The sequence below is a fragment of the Coregonus clupeaformis genome, unplaced genomic scaffold (genome assembly GCF_020615455.1).
Source record: "Coregonus clupeaformis isolate EN_2021a unplaced genomic scaffold, ASM2061545v1 scaf0429, whole genome shotgun sequence".
Classification (NCBI taxonomy): Eukaryota; Metazoa; Chordata; class Actinopteri; order Salmoniformes; family Salmonidae; genus Coregonus; species Coregonus clupeaformis.
In genome coordinates this window covers 247,504-259,242 of record NW_025533884.1, presented here as the reverse complement: position 1 = coordinate 259,242, position 11,739 = coordinate 247,504, and the positions used below count along the sequence as shown (strand labels likewise).

The window sequence follows — 11,739 nt, the reverse complement described above, 5'->3', positions numbered from 1 at the left end:
AACACAATATTCTTTGTCAATTATAATTTAGCTTGTGGTATTTAACCCATGGTTGAAAAATATTTATTGGCTGTTTTGCAAATGTTAGGTTTTGCCTTCTCCAGATTAGTTTGTACATTTCTGTACCATGGTGTGTTTTGTTGTTGGAATCTGCTATCAAAGTTGGAAGAGAAGCACCAATCCTATCAGGATTTGTTGTCATAATATTTACACTTTCACTTGGCAAAAATATATCCCCATATCTTATGATTTAAAAAAACTGAGGAAGACAAATCTCAACAGAAAAAAATATTAAAGACTAAACAGTGCACTTCTTCTGGATAAAACCAAACCACTTAGTAATAGCTGGTAATTTCTTAATAATAAACCATGAATAATCGTTTCACAGGCATTTTCATGGACGGACTCCCAAGTAGTAAAACTGCCAAATAAGTGAATATGCCAAATTTGTCAAAGCAGTAAGCAAAAGTAATTTGGCGCCATTTTCACAAAAGGAATGCTGTTCAGTCAGTGGTGATCCAAATGCTAACAAAGGGTAGGCTATATCATAAAACAAAAAAAGCAATTTCCAGAGTGAAGTCACTGCTAGGCCTACAAGTACAGTGGGGAGAACAAGTATTTGATACACTGCCGATTTTGCAGGTTTTTCTACTTACAAAGCATGTAGAGGTCTGTAATTTTTATCATAGGTACACTTCAACTGTGAGAGACGGAATCTAAAACAAAAATCCAGAAAATCACATTTTAAGTAATTAAATTTGCATTTTATTGCATGACATAAGTATTTGATACATCAGAAAAGCAGAACTTAATATTTGGTACAGAAACCTTTGTTTGCAATTACAGAGATCATACGTTTCCTGTAGGTCTTGACCAGGTATACACACACTGCAGCAGGGATTTTGGCCCACTCCTCCATACAGACCTTCTCCAGATCCTTCAGGTTTCGGGGGCTGTCGCTGGGCAATACGGACTTTCAGCTCCCTCCAAAGATTTCTATTGGGTTCAGGTCTGGAGACTGGCTAGGCCACTCCAGGACCTTTAGATGCTTCTTACGGAGCCACTCCTTAGTTGCCCTGGCTGTGTGTTTCGGGTCGTTGTCATGCTGGAAGACCCAGCCACGACCCCATCTTCAATGCTCTTACTGAGGGAAGGAGGTTGTTGGCCAAGATCTCACGATACATGGCCCCATCCATCCTTCCCTCAATACGGTGCAGTCGTCCTGTCCCCTTTGCAGAAAAGCATCCCCAAAGAATGATGTTTCCACCTCCATGTTTCACGGTTGGGATGGTGTTCTTGGGGTTGTACTCATCCTTCTTCTTCCTCCAAACACGGCAAGTGGAGTTTAGAACAAAAAGCTCTATTTTTGTCTCATCAGACCACATGACCTTCTCCCATTCCTCCTCTGGATCATCCAGATGGTAATTGGCTAACTTCAGACAGGTCTGGACATGCGCTGGCTTGAGCAGGGGGACCTTGCATGCACTGCAGGATTTTAATCCATGACGGCGTAGTGTGTTACTAATGGTTTTCTTTGAGACTGTGGTCCCAGCTCTCTTCAGGTCATTGACCAGGTCCTGCCGTGTAGTTCTGGGCTGATCCCTCACCTTCCTCATGATCATTGATGCCCCACGAGGTGAGATCTTGCATGGAGCCCCAGACCGAGGGTGATTGACCGTCATCTTGAACTTCTTCCATTTTCTAATAATTGCGCCAACAGTTGTTGCCTTCTCACCAAGCTGCTTGCCTATTGTCCTGTAGCCCATCCCAGCCTTGTGCAGGTCTACAATTTTATCCCTCATGTCCTTACACAGCTCTCTGGTCTTGGCCATTGTGGAGAGGTTGGAGTCTGTTTGATTGAGTGTGTGGACAGGTGCTTTTTATACAGGTAAGAAGTTCAAACAGGTGCAATTAATACAGGTAATGAGTGGAGAACAGGAGGGCTTCTTAAAGAAAAACTAACAGGTCTGTGAGAGCCGGAATTCTTACTGGTTGGTAGGTGATCAAATACTTATGTCATGCAATAAAATGCAAATGAATTACTTAAAAATCATACAATGTGATTTTCTGGATTTTTGTTTTAGATTCCGTCTCTCACAGTTGAAGTGTACCTATGATAAAAATTACAGACCTCTACATGCTTTGTAAGTAGGAAAACCTGCAAAATCGGCAGTGTATCAAATACTTGTTCTCCCCACTGTATGTGGGCCAAATGGAGGCATGTTTGTCTTTTTGAAAGATGGGTCTATTCTTTGGCAAATATTTTATCCACCTCAGAACTGGCTGGGTAAATATAGTTTACCATTGGCCAAAATATTGCTAAATGATCTGTGTGTCAGTTATTGATGATTGTGAGAGCTCAACATAAAATGTTGAAGGAAATTAAAGGTTTAAATCACTCTCTGAACAAAATAACAAACTAGCGAGCATCTAGAGATCAAAATATAGGGACATTTGTGAAATTAGTGCAACAACAATAAAATTAACAATACAATTAAAAGATCTGAAAGATCCTTTACTCAAAAAACCTTACTCAAAACTCTTGGGCAGAGGACACAAAGGAGCAGTTCTGGTGTTTTTCTCCAACTTTTTTTGATTCTTCCTCGAGTTTTAAAGAGCACAGACTTTAAGCCAGGGCTGGCTGTGTCTGAAGCACCCAGTAAAACAGCATCGGCCACGGTGAGTGGTGTCTGTTTATGACTCATTTCTACCTGCAGTCAGAGGGCAGAGAGAAAGAGAGAGAGCTTCACAGTAACAAGGGGCAATTGTTTGGGGCTATAGGACAGTGCCATGTGGTTGTCAAGCAAACACGGTAGTAGTGAAACCTATTAGAGATGGACCATTTAATATCTGATATTGGCTCTTCACTGCTGGGTATGGCCAACACATGGGCATCTTTATGAGGCATCTACTGAAGTGAGGAAAAAAGGGTTTGCTTTTGCTGGGTAGTCAAGACCCTAATAACTTTGTAGGCAGGCAAAATGTTGAATTAGCCTTATTATTATTTTAATAATTAAAGGGAATAATTAATCATGTCTATGTTTATTTAAATCTCTGTATTTTCCCATGTGCTTTATTCCATTGTGAAGAGTCACAGTCTTTGAGCTTGGTGAACTCTATTAGATACTTCTCTGTTGGAGAAATATTGATGGGTTCTGAGGAGGCCCAATGTTTTAAATTTCATCTAGTTCACTTGGCAAATAACTCCCTCTTCATAAATGAAATGTTTCATTGTATCAACACTACAGTGAAATTATGGGAGTCTTGAAAGGTTTACTACATAGTCATGCTTCCCTTTGAGTGGCCTATGCAGGAGAAAAGCTGAATATACATTTCCATTTGAGCGTGCACATAGTGCACTCCACATTATAAAATATCTTAAATGAGACAGCCCTGCGAGTCACAAGAGAAGGACTTGTACACTCACAACAAAAGTTAAACAATATTAACTAATTGGTTGCCAAAGGGATAACTTAATAATACTCTAATTGCAAAGTCTACTTAGAAGAAAATGCCTTTATGCACATGCCATTATCAGGAACAATTAAAAATAAATAAACTAAATTAGGACTGGAAAATTGTGAGACAGTGTTTGCACTTCCCATGAGGTACTTTATCAGTGTTGTACATTTGTTTTATTAGTTGAAGGCTACTCAATCCACTCATTTATAAAAAAAATAAAATAAAATAAAATGTATGCACTAACTGTAAGTCACTCTGGATAAGAGCGTCTGCTAAAATGACTAAAATGTAAAAATGTGTTTTATCTTGTCTACAAAAATGTCTAAGAAAAAATTACATCTTGAATATGAATCTTGAATGCTACAATGAATCTTGAATTCTACAATGTGCCTCCAATTCGCTTTGTTGGAACAGCCAGGTAAGATAATGTACAGTATAATTAGACATGGTCATTATCGTCGTTATCTTCATTAAAATAGTGAATAATCAGTAGTAGTTAATATTTGTTAATAATCAATATGGCCAATCCGTGCAGGTACTGATGCTGAAAGTGACGCTGATTGGTCATTTACGTAACACGTTCTCACTTCCTCCTCTCTCGCGGTGAAAATGGCTGAGTACGACCTCACCACCAAAATTGCCCATTTTTTGGACCGACATCTCGTCTTTCCTTTGCTGGAATTCCTTTCTGTCAAAGAGGTAAATGCGTGTGATATGTTAAATTGTAAATACAATCTAGGTTTTCGGTAGAAGTGTGTAAATAACCCATATAAAAAATTTAAACGCCACGTGCGTGAGTCGATATAGCTAGCTTGCTAACTAGCATATGCGTCTTCTGTTAGCTAGGTGACTAGCTAGCTATATTGGTGATTTAGTAAACACTATGTTGGTGTCAGTTTGATTTTATATTAACGTATTGCATAACGTTAACGGCAGCACGCTAAGTAAACTAGGTAACCTTAGCTAACTTTATTTTTAAACCTAGCCTAGGATGGTTAGTTAGCTAACTTCATTTTTAAACCTAGCCTAGGCTAGTTAGTTAGCTAACTAACCGGTAACTGTTACTGGCGGCTGCTGCTTCCCTAAATTAAACTAGTTAACGTTCTGGCTAGCCTAGTGAACAAACATTTGCTACATGTATTGAGCTTTTATTTTTCAACATTAATATCTACAGATCTTGGTGACATGACTCCTAGATGCTAGCTAGATGTTCGTCTCGATAATGTATTTAACTAGTCTGTCCTTGTCAACTAGCAAACGCGTTAACTGTTATTAGTTAGCTAGCTAGTAGTTAGAAAGGTTGATAACTAGTTACCGATAAACACTAGATATGCATTAAAGTAACGTTACCACAAAGCAATAACAGAAATTCACGATGCCCAGAGTTTACCCATGACGTTGCACAACGATTGAAGTGAATAAAGGGCCATCCACACCAAGGACGATAACTATAAACCATCCACACCAGCGGATCATTGTGCAGGACACCTGCCAATCAATCAACGCATCCTACTACAAGCTGTAGGCCTATTAATAAGGTGTTAACACGACCATTCAGTGCTTCAGGGTGTATTCAATGTCCATAGTGACAACTGCACATAATACTTCAATGTACATGTAATATAGAAATTTAAATGTAGTAATTCAAAAACAACATGCTGTTTAGCCTACGCAACTTTAAAATCATGACATTGCTTGCCTGTCTCTCGTGGTTTGCAAGTGATTTCCATTTTTCTAATGATTGTCAATTTGTTTGTATATTTTTCGCTGTGCTCATGTCTGACCTGTGTGACAGATCATTTGGCCTAGGACTATTTTACATTTAGCGGTTAGAAAGAGCAAGCCTCCTTCTCTCCAGGAAAATAATATTAGGCCTAGTATAAAAAATTCTAAACATAAATATCCTATAGCTTTTCCTGGGATTTCACGTGAAGAGGAATAGCGGAGAGGCTCGCATAGCCTATTGCGCACAGAAACAGCTGGAAGAGAGGCTAGATATGTGTAGCCGAAGTAAGAAGCTAGATATTAGGCCGTTCATTAGCTAAATAAATAGTAGGGATATAAATATTTACCTGTCAAAGTGCAAGAAAAAAAAGTTTACAGATGGCAGTTCTGTGCATTCAACCAGGCTGCGCTCTGCAGTCCTGGAATCTCAAAGCTCCACTATTGATTAGGCCTACGTTTTTAGACAGTAAAATTATTCTACCTAGGCTACAACAACACAGTGGAATGTATTATTGTTATCAAGTGAATGCACAATTGTCTAGGGCTGTAAACTGCAGTGATGTAGGCTAATTTGAATAACCGCTCAAACATCCTGTTTTGAATGCTTCATGATGAAATAACTGCGTACAGCCTAGGCCTGATTATGCAACCATTTAGATCAGTTATTGGTTTATTCTCCACAGTTTAAAGGAATACTTATTTTGGCAATGAGGTCCTTTACCTACTTCCCCAGAGTCAGATGAACTCGTGGATACCATTTTTAGGTCTCTGTGTGCAGTTTGAAGGAAGTTTCTAGCGCAATTGCTAACTAGCGTTAGCGCAACGACTGGAAGTCTATGGGTATCTGCTAGCATGCTTCCTCATACTGGTCACAGACATAACAATGGTGTTCATCTGACCCTGGGGAAGTAGATAAAGGGCCTCATTGCCAAAATCCCAAAGTATCCTTTTAAGGTCCAGAAAGGTACATCAGCAAGCTACTCATATGGTGTATTTTGGTCACACCATCACTCACACTCTCTCTCTCCCCTTTCAAACTCCCCTATTCTACATTCAGTAAGCAAGAGCAAGCTGGAATCACTCCTAGATAGGCTAGTAGTAGTAAATAAAATGCTTGAATTAAGTATACTACAAGCTATTGTAGTCTAGCTTTTCCTGGGACTCCAAGAACATCTCTAGTCTAAGTTAGAAACGGATGCAACCCAGCACTCATTAGCTTTTACTATTATGAGTTTATTAGTCACATGCACAGGGTTGCACACGTACAGTGAGGGCAGAAAAGTATTTGATCCCCTGCTGATTTTGTACGTTTGCCCACTGACAAAGAAATGATCAGTCTATCATTTTAATGGTAGGTTTATTTGAACAGTGAGTCAGAATAACAACAACAAAATCCAGAAACGCATGTAAAAAATGTTATAAATTGATTTGCATTTTAATGAGGGAAATAAGTATTTGACCCCCTCTCAATCAGAAAGATTTCTGGCTCCCAGGTGTCTTTTTATACAGGTAACGAGCTGAGATTAGGAGCACACTCTTAAAGGGAGTGCTCCTAATCTCAGCTTGTTACCTGTATAAAAGACACCTGTCCACAGAAGCAATCAATCAGATTCCAAACTCTCCACCATGGCCAAGACCAAAGAGCTCTCCAAGGATGTCAGGGACAAGATTGTAGACCTACACAAGGCTGGAATGGGCTACCAGACCATCGCCAAGCAGCTTGGTGAGAAGGTGACAACAGTTGGTGTGATTATTCACAAATGGAAGAAACACAAAATAACTGTCAATCTCCCTCGGCCTGGGGCTCCATGCAAGATCTCACCTCGTGGAGTTGCAATGATCATGAGAACGGTGAGGAATCAGCCCAGAACTACACGGGAGGATCTTGTCAATGATCTCAAGGCAGCTGGGACCATAGTCACCAAGAAAACAATTGGTAAAACACTACGCCGTGAAGGACTGAAATCCTGCAATGCCCGCAAGGTCCCCCTGCTCAAGAAAGCACATATACATGCCCGTCTGAAGTTTTCCAATGAACATCTGAATGATTCAGAGGAGAACTGGGTGAAAGTGTTGTGGTCAGATGAGACCAAAATCGAGCTCTTTGGCATCAACTCAACTCGCAGCGTTTGGAGGAGGAGGAATGCTGCCTATGACCCCAAGAACACCATCCCCACCGTCAAACATGGAGGTGGAAACATTATGCTTTGGGGGTGTTTTTCTGCTAAGGGGACAGGACAACTTCACCGCATCAAAGGGACGATGGACGGGGCCATGTACCGTCAAATCTTGGGTGAGAACCTCCTTCCCTCAGCCAGGGCATTGGAAATGGGTCGTGGATGGGTATTCCAGCATGACAATGACCCAAAACACACGGCCAAGGCAACAAAGGAGTGGCTCAAGAAGAAGCACATTAAGGTCCTGGAGTGGCCTAGCCAGTCTCCAGACCTTAATCCCATAGAAAATCTGTGGAGGGAGCTGAAGGTTAGAGTTGCCAAACGTCAGCCTCGAAACCTTAATGACTTGGAGAAGATCAGCAAAGAGGAGTGGAACAAAATCCCTCCTGAGATGTGTGCAAACCTGGTGGCCAACTACAAGAAACGTCTGACCTCTGTGATTGCCAACAAGGGTTTTGCCACCAAGTACTAAGTAATGTTTTGCAGAGGGGTCAAATACTTATTTCCCTCATTAAAATGCAAATGAATTTATAAAATTTTTGACATGCGTTTTTCAGGATTTTTTTGTTATTCTGTCTCACTGTTCAAATAAACCCACCATTAAAATGATAGACTGATCATGTCTTTGTCAGTGGGCAAACGTACAAAATCAGCAGGGGATCAAATACTTTTTTCCCTCACTGTAATCGCAGGGTACAGTGAAATTATTATGTTCCAACAGTGCAGGTCACAAAAAGGAAGTGAATGAGACTAATACGGTCCAGAAAGGCATATTAGCAGGACAGTCATGGTGTGTATTTTGTCAGGCTGTATCAGTGTTAACAGATGGGGTTACCATCGGCAAATCTGGCCTTCTGTTTGTTGTGGCTCATCATTTTTTTGAAGTCGTCCTATAATTAATCTGGCCACAAATATGCTCACACATGCTTAGTTATTCAGGAACGCTTACCGTGCGCTCTGCCTTATCTCCTCTCGGGGCAGCCTCGTGCAGCTAGAACCAAGAACGCTGCAATAGAACGCATTTTTGATTGGTTGTCATTGTTTTATCGTCTGAGGAACAGGGAAAAAGTCGCTCTGAAAGTGATCCCAAAAATAGCTCTCGTTATCGTTCTCCGCTGTTTTTGTAGTTATCGTTAGTTTGAACGCTCCTGTTCATTTGAATTATAACTTACATTTTTTGATAATTATGGTCCTTGGTGTGGATGGCTCTTAATAAGTCATAATTTTTTAGTCAAAGTATGATGTATTTGGGCTTGAAGTGGGAAATCCGCAGTGAGGACTTAGGATGTTTTCCGTGTGTTTCCTCATGATATGATGTGCTAATATTTTTCAGTCCATGTTTCTTTCCATGGTATTGTTATATTAATCAGAAACACCTGCAAAGTTCTTAGTCGTCGCAACTGAGCAAACAGCTTTTTGTAGTAGCAAAAAGCAGAGCCATGTAGCAAATTAAAATAGGGGGTTCATACTTGTTTTAGCACTTCCACTTTTTTTTTACCAGATTTTACATAATTCATTGGATATTTTATCCACTTAAAACATTTTTTGCTAGTCTGTATTTAGAAAAAAGACACATTACCATTTTGTAAATGTGTGATATGATTGCATTTTACAACCCTGCTCCCCCCATCGCCCTAAGATGAATGATTTTGACCACTAAAGTATTGCTTCAATGCTTTAATTGGTGCAGCTAAACCACAAGTGTCTATCCTATAATGAACACGCACCCACAGTTGTCAGTTCTACTATTTGTTGATGTTTCTCCACTCTACGTGGAAATCACCACGGCGTTCTTTCCCACCTCCAATTCGTGAATATGTGCAAGTAGCTAGCATCATTCTTCGGAGGTGTAAACAAAACAAGCATTTCCGCTCTAGGGCAGGAGTTACGTAAAAATGAGTGTGGCATTGCCCTCTGGTGGGCGCCTTTAACAACCAGGCATCCATTACAGCTAAACACGTTTTCTTCTAACTTTGTTAGTCAGGTTAGTAGCTGAACTCCTTACATCTGTCATTGTCAGCTGTTCTCTTAAACTGTGTAGTCCAAGTTAAGGATTTGAGACTGTATATTCCACAATAACCCAATTTCCCACCTTTTAACCATTTCTACTTTTAGATCTACAATGAGAAGGAACTGCTTCATGGAAAATTGGATCTCCTTAGCGAGACCAACATGGTGGACTTCGCCATGGATGTTCACAAAAACCTTTTCCCTGAGAAAGAGATTCCCGCCAGTAAGTAGACTGCACACTGCGTAGTCTACCTCCTAAAATGTTGTTCAAGAAACCTGTACAGTGATATAGATTATGCATGGTTCTGTATTGTTTACACTTATTGATGAAACAATCACAAGATGGCGGCAGAACTGATTGCACACCATCCCCCTCACATTTGACAGTCATGACTAATACAATCCTCACTGTCCCAAAAACGAGTATAAACAGACAAATCTTTTCACATTAAATGTAGCATATAATCGTATTCTCCTGGGTATTGCCTTGGTCAAAGCCTCTGTTTTCTCTCTGTCCATGTGAAGCCCTGAGGGAGAAGAGGATCACTGTGGTGGCTCAGCTGAAGCAGCTGCAGGGTGAGACCGAGCCCATTGTGAAGATGTTTGAGGACCCAGAGACCACGAAGCAGATGCAGTCAACCAGGTGAGTTAGAACCTCCTGCCCACCATTTGACTGACGGATGTTTTAGGAGTTGTCATTTGCATTTATAGATGGTCCATCATTGGCTTTTTATGACATGAATACGGCCTATAGCAATTCTTGAGGTCCCAGAGTAGTGGTCTTGCTGTCTGTGTAAGATTCTCTAACTTTGCAGGCTTAACGAATGAAGTTCAAGTGGCATTTAATTGAGATAATGTTAATCAAAACATTGCTATGCCTTGACAGTGACCATTTCAGTAGACTGATTAATTATTGTACAGTATCTTAACTCTAGAGCAATCCTTGTACATATTGCACATGTTTAAAAACCACAAAGGGACAAATGTGAATAAAACAAAATTTGATGTACATGTGCGTATCACATTTGTTATGAAATGGACTCTAATGTGGTATAAATGTGCCTGTGCCAATTCTATTAAAAGTTGCTTCAGGCAATGATGGCTGGTTGGAGCTTCAGGCTCCTCAGCCTATTTAGGTCAGGAGCCTACAATTGCATTTATCGAACCTACTGTCATGGAGAACTCATGAGGTTGTGGGTTCGATTCCCACGGGGGGGCCATTATGGAAGAAAAAAAAGTGTATGCACTCACTAACTGTAAGTCGCTCTGGATAAGAGCGTCTGCTAAATGACTAAAATGTAAATGTACATTTTGGATACAATTATTTCCCTAGAGTGGCTTTAGGGGGTTACATCTTGCAAACTCAAACGAGGAGACCGATACATGATGCTGCGGTCAATGTTAAGGACATTTAGTCTGCGCTGACTTTAACCAAACTATTTTAATCACGGCAAACTCAAGTCCTCATTCTTTACTTGGCTTCTTGGCAGGAGTGAGTTCAGTTCATCAAAGGACACTTCATCCACTTGCCAATCTTGAATTCTTTGTTTAAAGGTTTTGGTTTGAGACATGTTTGTTTATCAAAGCAGGCATCTTATACTGACCATTACACCATTGTAATGGGAGTTTTGAAGCCTCGTGAATGTAACTTAAAACTTTTTGGAGTGTAGTCTGTTGTACTGCTATTTTCTATTCAGATTTACGTTCTGAGTAATCTCTCTTTGTAGGCAGAATCATGTTTCTCTCTCGTTATGCGGGGATTCGTTTTTGATACCATTTGGATTTGTAAAACAATACAAGACTTGTCCCGGGTCACCAAAAAACTGTCTTCACAAAACCAAAAGGGCAAGCCATGCCAATTTTCGCGTACCACGCAAATATCATTAAAGTTACTCTGGATGGGGTAGTGTGTTTTTGATATGATTTTGGATTTATATAGCGGATCATCCCTGACTGGAAATGGCAGAGGTTCAATATTTGAATCCCCTAGTCCTCTTGGGATAATACTGTGTGATGTAGAGATAATGATTTGTGTTGGAGAGTGTCTTTTTGCCAACATGCCTCATAGGAGGCCTGCCCTCAACTTACTATCTCTAGGAAGCAAATCCAATATAGACTAGGCCTAGCCAATACATCCTTCAAATGATCTGTCATTCACTTTCTGAATTATTATTCCCGTCATGTTTCTCGTCCATGTTGATAGGTTGAGGAAATTAAACAATTCTATGGATCTTGAGTTTGTCAACATCCATTGCTTCTTTGCTCTTTTTGGTGCAGAAGGGGGCGTAACAGCCCTAGTCTCCAAGACCTGCCCCAGGTTCTAACATCCACAACTGCCTTTCAAGCCACAGGGACAACAGCAAGA

The 11,739-nt window shown here is 40.3% G+C and overlaps 1 protein-coding gene across 1 annotated transcript in view; it reads left to right on the top strand.

Annotated features, from left to right (window-relative positions):
- Nucleotides 1-4,053: 4,053 nt before the first annotated feature.
- The window catches only part of LOC121585967 (eukaryotic translation initiation factor 3 subunit E), a 45,537-nt gene continuing 37,851 nt past the window's right edge, over nt 4,054-11,739 (top strand). Inside the window, exons 1-3 of the mRNA XM_045215362.1 lie at nt 4,054-4,161; nt 9,480-9,597; nt 9,900-10,017. Of these exons, the coding sequence (XP_045071297.1) occupies nt 4,072-4,161; nt 9,480-9,597; nt 9,900-10,017 (326 nt within the window). The 5' untranslated portion in view covers nt 4,054-4,071. The remainder of the gene's footprint in view (nt 4,162-9,479; nt 9,598-9,899; nt 10,018-11,739) is intronic.